The following is an 11,740-nucleotide window of genomic DNA, read 5'->3' on the forward strand; positions in this document are numbered from 1 at the left end:
TGACAGAGCTACAGACCCATGACAGCCTTACACAGGTAGCCAGCAGCTGTGACCAGCACTATATGTGCAGTTAATAAAAGGACAGGTATTCCATGTTTGGCACTGATCACCACCTGCACTCATGTATATATCTATCTATCTACTTAGCACTTTTAGTTCTTATTCTCATTTTTATTTTCATGTCTATTTAAGCTTAATTTATAACAGTATTTATAACAGTATGTTTGCACTGAAGCACCGCAGCAATTTCCTAATGTTGTAAACCCGCTCAACATTTGGCAATAAAACCCTTTCTGATTCTGATTCTAATGTTTGTCGCGCTGTTGCACGCACAGCACGCTCGTTTGTTTCAGTTCGTCAGTTGCAACAAGACAACTTACCAACGTGTACGTAATAAGCTAATACTCCTGTGTGCTACACACTACAGTGTACGCTGTACACCTACTTACTGGTTGTGTCGCATCAGTCTGTGTCTCTGAGTTAACTTGTGTTTCTCCTACAGCTCCGGACCGCTAAAAATGCGCGTGCTCTTTGTGAGCTCGTTCCCGGCTCGTAACCAGCGCATTCTGCCGTCAAGGGCGATCATTGGTTAAATGTGATCATGTGACTGGTGCAAGCGAGATCCTTTTATTTAGCAAAACTGTGATTAATAGTTAAATATTATTGTTGAGGGGCACAGACAGGACTCCGCACCCACACACACATAAAAAATAATAATAATTTTTTTTAAAAAGTTGCCTTATCAAAAGCGCACTTTGGGCATCCATCAGGAAAGGGGCGGGTACTCAAGCCCCTCTAGCCCCCCCCCTCTGCACGTGCCTGGACTCTAGACTTTGTTTATCATTCCAAAAACTACCTCTATAAATCAACTTATATAATGGAAAGGATTTCCATATGCTTTCTATTAGCATTAAGTGTTTTTGTCAAACTAATGTAATTAGTTGTTCATTTTTTGTTGTTGTTGCATTTTTTCAGTGTGAAAATGCATTATATGTACAATGATATTTTTAGATTTTGTTATATTTTTATATCATACCTTTTATTTCTACATGCATTTAACATTTATTGTTCAAAATCATTAAATCACTATCTATTAATTTTCTACAGTTTTACCAATTTCAGTGAATAATCTTAAAAGATATACAACTAATATAACTGTGAAATCTGTGAAATTACCTTATACCTTTTCATAATTGACTAATACTTATAATTAGTAGGGGTGCAACGATACTCGTATCGATATTGAACCGTTTGATACAGTGCTTTCGGTTCGGTACGCATATGTATCGAACAATACAAAATTTTTAATTTATTTTATCAACTTTTCTTCTGACGGTGCTGTCTGTGTTGAGAGCTCAGTGGATCTGCGTTCGACTACTCCGCCTAGGCTGCACTGTCGAGCGCAGATTCACTGAGCGCAGGGCAAGCTAGCAAGACAGAAGTTAAGCTCGTTGCAACATAGCAAATTGAACCTCCCCCACCCTCATTCAGATCTGGCCTTTGGAACCATTTTGGTCTTCATGTGAAGTATGACCCTGAAGGTAAGCACGTCATGGACAAAAGTAAAACAGTATGTCGGATGTGCCACGCAATGCTCAATTACATGGGTGGGAACTACTGCGTTAGCGCAGTTTGCTCGTTAACGTGTTGACACCGTCCAGCCCCACGCACGGGGCAATCTGCGGTAGCTTGTTAACGGAGATTTGCCGTGTTGTGGCGTTAACGTCATTTCAGATTAATGCTGACAGCACTAGTGGGAACACAACAAATATGACTGTGCATTTACGCCGACATCATCCTAGTGCAAAGACAAGTGGAAGCAGACAAAAACAACAAGCACGCATGCTACAAACTTTACCCGAGTCATTTAGACAGCCGTTAGCTCATGATTCTCCTTATGGGGACCTGATATGTTTAATATGCTGCTGAGAGTATACCCCAGAAGAAGTGTATAGTATAGCTTTTATTTTGGAAAGAGCCATTTCTCTGTAATAAACTCTTTTCCAAAGATGAGTGATTTCTCGATCAGATAGATTTATTTTTTTATTACTTTGTTGTTTCAGCAATATTAAATTTAAAAACTGTACTTTTGAGTTAAAATATATATTTATAATTTTAATAAATGACAAATTAAAAAAGCATGAACATTTTTTTGTATCGAAAAAATATCGAACCGTGACACCAAAGGATCGAACCGAACCGTGAATTTTGTGTATCGTTGCACCCCTAATAATTAGATGTCATGCACAAGAAAAAGAAAGATCTAATTTCTTTCACCAGATTTTTTGTGAAAAGTTCCTTAATTGCACAACATATCAGTTATTAACAAATCCATGTAAAAATAACAGAAACTACTTGTTTTTTTTATCATTTCCACTCAATTTATGAAGTTTTGACTATAATCTTTTATAATCATGTTTAGTTTTTAAATGACTTTTTGTGATTTTGTTAGAATTTCATACATTTAGAAATATATTAAACTTTGTATGAAAAGTGAAGAGAATTTGTAGAAATCCAACCCAAATTGTGAAGGTCTGTGACAAAGTGGATGAGCAGTTGCAATGCTCTCCTATTGTCCCATATGTGTTGACCTTTTTTTGCACATTATACACATTATTCTGTTTCTATTTATTTGCTATTTGTTAAGTAACATTGTTGCACTCACTATCCCAGGTTTTGTTTGTGTAAGCGTTCTGTTGCCGGCAAATCAAACATTCTGCAAATTAAGGCAAATACTCAGTTACATGTTTCTTTATATTTTATTATGTTACAGATTAAGTCATTTGTTCATACTTTGTTCTGTCTTTTCAGTCTTCATGAGGGTCAGGTGTGGGGAAACGCCTGCCTAGCATTTTCTCATTTTAAAGTCACACATGATGTCACACATGACATCAGCAGGTCAAACCAAGTGGAGGGGTTTCTTTTTCCATAGAGATGCTTCCTTTTGTTTGTGTTAAGGTTTAAAGGGATTTGTTGAATTTTTTTCCTTTTGTTAATACTGCCATTTAGTTGTGTAAATGTGCATATTAGAAGTGTGAAGATGTTTTGTGTCTTTTTAATCATCTGTGTAGCGTTTTAGATCCCTCAGTTTGAGTGAGTGGTACTGGCTGGGCTAATTGGAGGGAAATTGATGGCCCTGTTTAAAGCCAGTCTCTACCAGGTCAAACTTTGCAAACTTCCAAGTAGAGCTGGGCGATATGAGATTTTTTCATATCACGATATGTTTTTTTCATTTCAGGCGATAACGATATCTATCACGATATAAGCCAAATAACTATATTTGTAAGATTTAAATGTGCCGTTGCTCACAAGTAAAATGTGAAATAATCAGCAGCTTGTTTTTATTTAAATATTTATTTCCCATAATAAGTTCAACAGGGTAGATGTACTTAAGGAACATGAGACTTTTTCAGATAAATAAAGGCAAATATTGCAAACTACACAAAAGGCAGCCGCTAAAGCGTTTAAGTTTCAAAATAGAACAAACGAAACAGATTAAATTGTCAATTCCACTTAGAAACAAAATATTAATTCTAAAAATAAATCTTAGTTTGTTTTACAGAAGAACAGACAAAACTGACTAACTTTTGTCAATATCAAATAAACTGAGAACTAAAAGGAAATTCTCAATCTCTCCTTGTTGTATAGCTTAGCTTTTCAAACAGTTTTAACAGTTACTTTAGTCTGACAAAAGCCGAATGACGAATTAGCGCTTCCAGTCAGAGACTGAGGCTACGTCCACACGTACACGGGTATTTTTGAAAACGGAGATTTTCCGTTTTCGTTTTAAAAAATAATCCCGTCCACACATAAAGGCAGAAATGAAGGAAAACGCTGCTATGAACATGCCAAAGCAGCAGGTGGCGCTAGATTCCTAACCGTGCAGAAATATTGGCCAATCAGAAGTCTAGAAGCCTCGGTGGGAAAAAGTAAACAAAGCTGGGGCATAGAAGCAGAACCGAGTCATATGTGTGGAGGGACAGTAACTGTGTGTATATGTAAGCATTTAAACACTGCAGAGAGTAGAATTAACAGTAACGGTATTGTAGAAATTCATTTCACCGAAACAATAACGTGGCGCACAGTGTGACGCATGCACCAGTTTATTGTATTTCCAGACTTGCTTTCGGCACAATTTACAGTGCACGCTACTCTGTTTTTTGTCAGACTTGAAATAGCCGAAATACCTTCACACTACGGAACTTCTATGGCTCTTCCGTTCGACAATCTCTCCGGCATTGGAACCATCATCTGTTTTCTCTTCGGTCACGCTCGGTTGATTTTTCTAGTCAGCACACTCATTTCCTCCATTACGCGCTGGCTCCATTACCCGCTGGCTGCTTCCCAAACAAACACACGTGCGGCTTGGCACTTGTGCTGTACGTAACAAGTCACGCGACGTGACGCTGCGGCTGTGATTGGTTCGGCTCTGCGCTACTTAATTTGGATTGGCTGACCTTTTTTTTTTTTTCTTTAAGAGGACAAGAGCGGCGAGGTCTATCGCGATAGCTTAATTTCTCTATCGAGTAAAAGTTATATCGCGATACATATCGTTATCGTTCTGTCGCCCAGCTCTACTTCCAAGCATCCCATCTTCATTCGTTCACCTGACTATAAATTAACAGACTGAGCATGAAATCACTCACCTTAGTCTGATTTCTATGTTAGGTAGCATTCTCACATACACATAATATTATCACAATTTTATTTGATTATTCCAAAAAAATATGTACAGTCCTATACACTTTACAGATATTCAGGTGCATGCAAGCAAAAGTAGCCCGGCTGTGCCTGTGCCTCTTACTTCCACTTAAACTCTGTTATCAGATTCTAAATATACTGTGCTGGTGCTTATCGTCTGTAGCCTCAAATGCTCAAGCTACATGTCTACATGTTCCGTTCAAAGATTTACACAATTTTAAGTGTTCTCATTTAGATACAGTCTGTTAAGTGCATTAAGTTCATTCAACATCGATTTTGTAGAGGAGAAGCCAGTGTATGATTTTCAGAATCAACGTTATTCTTTCCCAGATCGTCTGTTGCTGTGAACTGGGTGCTTTTGGTTCCTGTTTGCTCCGATGATGTTCCCTCAAACAGCTTAGCCATAAAGGCAAAGCCATTATTCTTGATATAGGATTTCCCAGCAAAGGTGTAGAGGACCGGGTTAGCACAGCTGCTGATGAAGGCCAAAGTTGAGGTCACCGCTCGGGTTGACTCAGCCATACCATACAATCTGCAGGAAAGTTAAAGTTGGATATTTCACATTGATGGTGATTGTTTTTATACAGAGTGCCATTATAGCCTCGTCAGACTGACTCAGTACCCCTTAATTATCACCTGCAGTATCAAGACCCTATTAAGACTTTCTCTGAAAAGATGCTTTCCTCCTCTGCATGCCATCTCAACATTGCCTCTCTAATATTACCTCTGCCAGCTTAACCTGAGCTGACTCTTTGATGTATTCATTTCTAATTTTGTACATCCTAGTCACATATGACTTCTCATTTGTCAGACCTTAAACCTGCAATTTTGGATGGTAAGGTGAACATGGTATTCACAGAGAGATTTCTGTAAGTGGTCCTAAACCCCTGCAGTGATTTTCCACAACAGAATCCTGACTGCTGTTAGTGCAGTGTCACATGAAGCCCGAATATTGAGATTTCTCCGGATTTTGGAATATTTTGATAATATTATATACTGAAGATGGTGGCACATTCAAACTCTTTACAATTATAGTATATTCAGTTTACTGGATGGTAAAAATTAAATCTAGGTGTATGTCACTGCATGCACAGAGACAGACTACATATATCAGCTTTGAATTACAGAGTATTGTTATTACTGGACATAATGCATAAAATGACAATATAGTACTTCACTAACTTTAGCACCATGTTTATGAAAATCTTCAGTTACTCACCGTTTTCTTGTTGCTGAGTCTTTTGGGTACCACGCAGCTGCCACCTTGGGTGAAAAATAAAAACCCACTCAGTATTCAATCGAATCCTCAGATAATTGATTTACAAACAGATTTGATGTGGTTATTGGGTTATTGGTAGAGAAGATGCCCTTGCACACCTGTATCATGTTGATGACGTGGTACGGCAACCAGAACAGGCCAAACATTATGACGATAGCCAGGATAAGTTTCTCGCTGCGGACATTTCGTTGAAACCTGGTCTCCCTCAGGCGTTTCAGGATGAGAACGTAGCTGGTTATGATGATTGCATAAGGAATAATGAATCCTGCCACTGTCTCAGTGGTGTACTGAAGCCTCACCTGCATGAGAGGATATAAAGCCATTTCCTTAGAGATTAAATACCTAAGTCATGTCAATGTGGTCTTTGGAGGACTTTTACTTGTAAAGAAGGAATGTTTTACAGAAGAGCATTACTACATTTATGAAGGATCAATGCAAAATGATTTTCAGACTTTTGTGCAGTGCCACTGCTCATGCATCAGTATTTACGGTGTGGGCTGAAGAGCTTAAAAAACATGCAGTCTGGTGTAATCTTAGTTATTTTAACTACATTTTGAACACTAGTTAAGCTGCAGCTTCCAAGGCCTTAAACACAGTAACAAAGCTTTTCTCTCTCTCTCTCTTTCTTTCTTCACCGATTCAGCACTCTATCATGAAATAAACTGATATGAATTAAGAAAGCTGATATCAGCTTGTGCAGATGTTTAAGCTATTAATGCATCTTTATTTCAAAACAAACCAAAAAAGCCTCAATTTCAGTTAGTTGTTATGGACCTTTTACTCAATATATGTTATCATTTTCAGTTGCTTACCCACTATTTCTCGCGCTCTCAAATGTACAGATGATTTTTGAAGGCATTTTATGCATGACAATAAATATAGTAATCAAACTAATCAGATCAGTGGCAGAAAAATAGCCAACACAAGTGTACTTACATGTTCAGACAGTGTGTGATTGGGTGCACACACAACTTTCATTTTGTTTTGAGCAGTAGCAGCTCGAAACACCAACGAGGGAATGGAAATGACCATCACGAACATCCAGGTGCCTAGGATCACCCTCCTCACAACCTTCCTGGTGATCAGGCGATACAGTGTGTGTGGAAAGACCACGGCCAACAGCCTGTTCACGCTCATCAGGGTTATCAGAAAGATTGACGCATACATGTTGGAGTTGCACAGGTAGAACACAATTTTGCACATGGTGTTACCAAAGACCCACGACTGCATGACCAGGTAGATGATGAAAAAGATGGTGAGAGCCATGAGGAACCCATCAGCACATGCCAAGTTGAGGATGAGGAGGGTGGTGACTGAGCGTTGTCGGCAGCGGGCCAGGATGCTCCAGACAATGAAGAGATTTCCAGGGACACCCAGGAGGAAGACCAAGCTGAGGATGAGGGCACCAATGGCTGTAAAATAGTTATTGCTCACAGCGCTCTCTTCTGCTGGTTCAGTGGGAATTGGATTTGTCAGAGGTGGGAGACTCGTGTTACTCATTGTAGAAGAATTTTTGACCCTGAAGGTGGGAAAAAACATTAGAACCTCAAACACAAACTCAGTCAACAGTTTAGTAAACAAAACTAATGACGTCCAAAACACTAAAGTAGCACTTTGATAAATGCTAACTTCATGTTTACAGTTTTCAGCATGGAACTGTCCGGTTACCAGATTATAATATAATATCAGTATCAATAATATCAATAATATCAGTATTATTTATTTATTCTTTCATTCATTTATATTTTTTACCCTTTCATGCATGACTTATGACAACTTCAGTGTGGATTTTTGAAAGTATTTTTATTCATCTGTAGGCATGAAAAAAATGTATAAATACTTAAATATTATATACTTAATAAATATTCAAGAAAAAAAATCCATATTAAGGTTGTCATAAGTCATGCATGACAGGGTTAAATAACAATAATTACAATGAAACGCGTCATACATCTATAGTAACATTGAACGACCGGTGGGTGGCAGGGTATGGAGTGACACATCAGTGTCCAATGTAGTAATTTATGTGCAAATATCGCATCAACACTGGCACAAATGCAAGAAAACAGCATTCGAATAGCTGTCCACTCTAGTGACCACTATGCGTGAAAGTGTTAAGATAAGCACCTTAGAAGTACTTTTTCTGGCTCTCCACATGGAACAGAAATTACTTGTCAAGACAGTAACAAGTAATTTCTGGATTAATGCACATTAATCCAGAAATTATCATGGGAGACCATCCAAAACACGTTCTCACCTGCACCGCTAAAGCTTAAATTGTATCTTACTTAATTGATCTGAGCAAATTTATACAAAAATGAAAACAACAAAGTTTGACTTTGGTAAAGTGTGTTTTTTGACATTTACCATCAGCTCTGTACAGTTGGATTTCAGACACTTCCTAAAACCACAACCTCTTTTGTCTCTGTGTTAAGCAAATTAGATATAGTTGTTTACTTTAATATGTCTGGTAGATGAATATTGAAACTCTAAAATTTTTATCAAACAAATGCACATACGTATTGTATCTCCAACCAGTGATATACTTAGATATTATAAAACATAATTTATAATATAGTTATATATAAAAACAACATCTCATAATTATGTGACTGTATTTTTTCTAGTTGTGAGGTCTGCTAATGTGTAATTTCGGTAATCGGTAAAATGAAACATGAGGTGAAAAATATGAACAAGTGGTTTGAATGGGTATATGATCGAGAGCTCCACACTGACACATAAGTTATAATTAAAAGTGGTATTTCCATTGAATCAACCCTCTGCATTAAAAAAAGGAATTACCTGAAAAGATAGAAAGGTATGTAAGAGGCAAAAAGTGACAGAAATTACTGAACACAGAGTTCTTTGACAATTTGGTTCATTCAATAAAAACCCCCATAATAACCAGATACGGAAGATTTAAAAAAATGACTAATACTTTTTTAAAGAGGGACGTGTGCTACCCTGACACAGCCTCTAAAATATTTGTATCCAAGTATCTAGCCAACGATTCAGCCCTCAGAGGCAGCGTGCTAAAACACGTTGCACATTGGCAGCACTGCGTCAAAGAACAGTGTTTCAACATAGTCTTTGATTCAACTTGATTTTTTTTCTTTTTCTCACCTCATTTTTTCACATAGAAAACTGAAGTGCAGAAGTCACAGACATTGTCTGAGTCACTTTTGGACACTGTAGTAAAAAGCGTCTGTACGCTGATCGCAAAGAAAAAATAAGTGGTGTGATTGTCTTTATCTCATTCAATTTCAAGCATTTCTTTGGGTAGAAAACCTCTCAAAAATGTTGGTTAAAAACTGGGAATCATAAAAGAACTGCAAAGAATGCCAATAACTTTATATGGAAGGGCTCCATAACATGCAGGTTTGTAAACCATTTGGTATGCATTAATTTAAACTTAGAAATGATCAAAAATATCAAAAGGAGGTCCAAAAGAAAATATGCTAAATGTTCATTCATGATATTACTCACCTTTTTATGGTTTGTTATCTCTCTGTGATGTGTTCCCGAAGTCTGAAGGTGTTCTTGTGAGCTCAGACCATAAAAACCAAACTGAACCCTTTCCTGCCTCGCAGGCTATAACATGCTGTCAGTGAGGGGAGGGATGCCGAGAGGCGTGCTCTTCCTTAAAAGTCCCGCTTTTCCGTTTTCTTTCTAAAGCTTTGTATTCATGACCATGTATGAGTGTCGTATAGAATTTTTCTGTATCTGTGTATATGTGCTAAAACAGAATATGAACTGTTATTTTTATATCCATTCTTTAAAAACGGATGTCCCAATGTGATGTACCAGAATGCATTTTTCTGTGTCCGTAGGCACTTTTAACTCTAAGCTAAGTGTTGTGCAATGAAAAGCACCCGGGGGGTTAGATGATTCAAAAGACTTTCCTGTGTCATGTATGCTGGGCACACAAGCGCAAACACGCATTTAGAGATCACACACACAACAGCAAAACCTACTTGTTCATACAAGGCTCTGTCACTGACGAAGATGCTACTCTTCACAATATAAAACAAAATGAAACAAGACAAAAAAAACAAAGAAATGTGTTAAAACAAATTTAATAATATTCCAACAGCCGTATAAAAATATCGATTTTTTAAATAATTAAAACACAGAAACTTTCTGTACTTTTACATTACAGTAAATCAAAACTTAAAGGAATGTCACTTTACATTTACATAAAATCTTGGGAATTTTTAAAGACTTTTTTTCTTCAATCTCGAAAATATGTACCAGGAGCCTGCTGGAAGTGTTCTCTTTTTCACTTTTGGCTGGGATTTATCTTTAATCTGATGAATTAGATGAATTACAAAAAAACAAACAAACAAACAACCATATGAAAGAGTAATCAATAACTTTGATTCCACTGCAATATACCTTTCCCCCTAAGCACCTGGTGTGCGTTTATTGTCAGCATCTCCCCTGTCCTCTGCCTTACCCTCCCTCCCTCCTCCCCCATTTAATAAACAAATCAATGTAAAATTTGCACATTGAGCACCATCAGGCAAACATCATTATATTAACAGATGGCATAAATCACAGATATTTTAAAATAAGAATAAAATGAAATAACAGAAATACATATGATTCAAATTTTTCAGCGAATTGTCTATTTAAACGTGTAAAATGCATTGAGTGGTGAGTAAGTCTAGTACGCAACATTTAGCAAAAGCCCAAAGTCAGCCTGTGGATCCCACAGAGGCATTTCCCTCTGGACAAGCAAGGCAAGTGCTTGAGCAGGCAAGCTCCATGTTTTAAGTACATAGGTTCATTGAATTGCTTTTAATCATTAGTCTAATTTTTGTAGTGCTGTGTTGTTGCACTTCAAATTGTTGCAGAAAGCTGTTACAGTTTTTTTTAAACCAAAAATAATAAGGCAGCTGATGTATTTATAGTAAATACAATTTTGTTGTTCTATTTTGTTAATTTTAGTTGGCCTATGACATTCAGTATCCTAGTTAATATTATAATGTTCACACATGCTCTCAAGAACCAGACGTTTTGATCTCACCACGGTTTATTGTGTAGGTAGAGAAACACGGGCTGTTAACCCCTAAGACAGACCTCCGGTATAACTCCTCTCCAGCTCCGAACAACAAGAACTCCCTTTCTCTTCCTGCACACACTCACTGACATTTCCTGCTGCGCAACCAAACATGTCTCTTAAAGAAACAACAACAGTGCACACAGGTAGTCAACCTGTCACAGTAGAATAGCCTTTAACAATCATTACAATATTATATCACACTGAATATCAAGTGTAAATCAATCCCAGGCACACTTGCAGCTGAACTTACTACCAATTCAGATTAAAGTCATAGATGGGTTAAACTTTCCAGGCTGGCAATAAGATGATGCAAACAACACTGCTGCAACTGTGCAGCTCTTTGAGGTTTTGTATATTGCTTCTCTGTGTGGCCATTAGGGGGAGATGCTGACTTTGCTAAATATTATTTGAATTATGTTTCTGCAAGTGTGCAAATTGTTTTTTTTGATTTTTTGTAATCTACAGTGCTAAAGCTCAATCTAACAACAACAAAAAGTTCTCACATCTAGTTTCACAAGCATATTTATAATGGAACATTAGAAAATGAAATAGGATAATAGTAGGTGTGTGAATGATCACTAAGCAGTATTACTGACAGTAATAGAAGGCCCCAAAAACCTAATTTTGATTAGGCCTGCCTTGAGGAATACTTCACAATGTCTCCTCTGAGCTGAACTTTTTTCTCCTCCCTGCAA

At 37.4% G+C, this 11,740-nt stretch overlaps 1 protein-coding gene across 1 annotated transcript; it reads right to left on the reverse strand.

The window, feature by feature from the left end:
• Positions 1–4,691: 4,691 nt before the first annotated feature.
• On the reverse strand, positions 4,692–9,825 carry LOC308412915 (leukotriene B4 receptor 1-like). Its single transcript, XM_080907606.1, has 5 exons — positions 9,467–9,825; positions 6,917–7,499; positions 6,079–6,279; positions 5,921–5,964; positions 4,692–5,233 (listed from the first exon to the last, which is right to left on the reverse strand). The coding sequence occupies exons 2-5, from the start codon at positions 7,478–7,480 to the stop codon at positions 4,966–4,968; spliced, it is 1,077 nt and encodes a 358-aa protein (XP_080763732.1). The 5' UTR covers positions 7,481–7,499; positions 9,467–9,825; the 3' UTR covers positions 4,692–4,965.
• Between the last annotated feature and the right edge of the window lie 1,915 nt (positions 9,826–11,740).

This window comes from Rhamphochromis sp. 'chilingali' (genome assembly GCF_963969265.1).
Source record: "Rhamphochromis sp. 'chilingali' genome assembly, chromosome: 16".
NCBI lineage: Eukaryota > Metazoa > Chordata > Actinopteri > Cichliformes > Cichlidae > Rhamphochromis > Rhamphochromis sp. 'chilingali'.

What these genes read in the sequence shown, in the direction of transcription:
- LOC308412915 (XM_080907606.1), bottom strand. Translation starts at nt 7,480, where the DNA reads ATGAGTAACACGAGTCTCCCACCTCTGACAAATCCAATTCCCACTGAA. An exon ending in ATCACACACTGTCTGAACAT is followed by an intron (nt 6,280 to 6,916) that starts GTAAGTACACTT and finishes CCTCTCATGCAG; the next exon opens with GTGAGGCTTCAGTACACCAC. An exon ending in GACTCAGCAACAAGAAAACG is followed by an intron (nt 5,234 to 5,920) that starts GTGAGTAACTGA and finishes ACTTTCCTGCAG; the next exon opens with ATTGTATGGTATGGCTGAGT.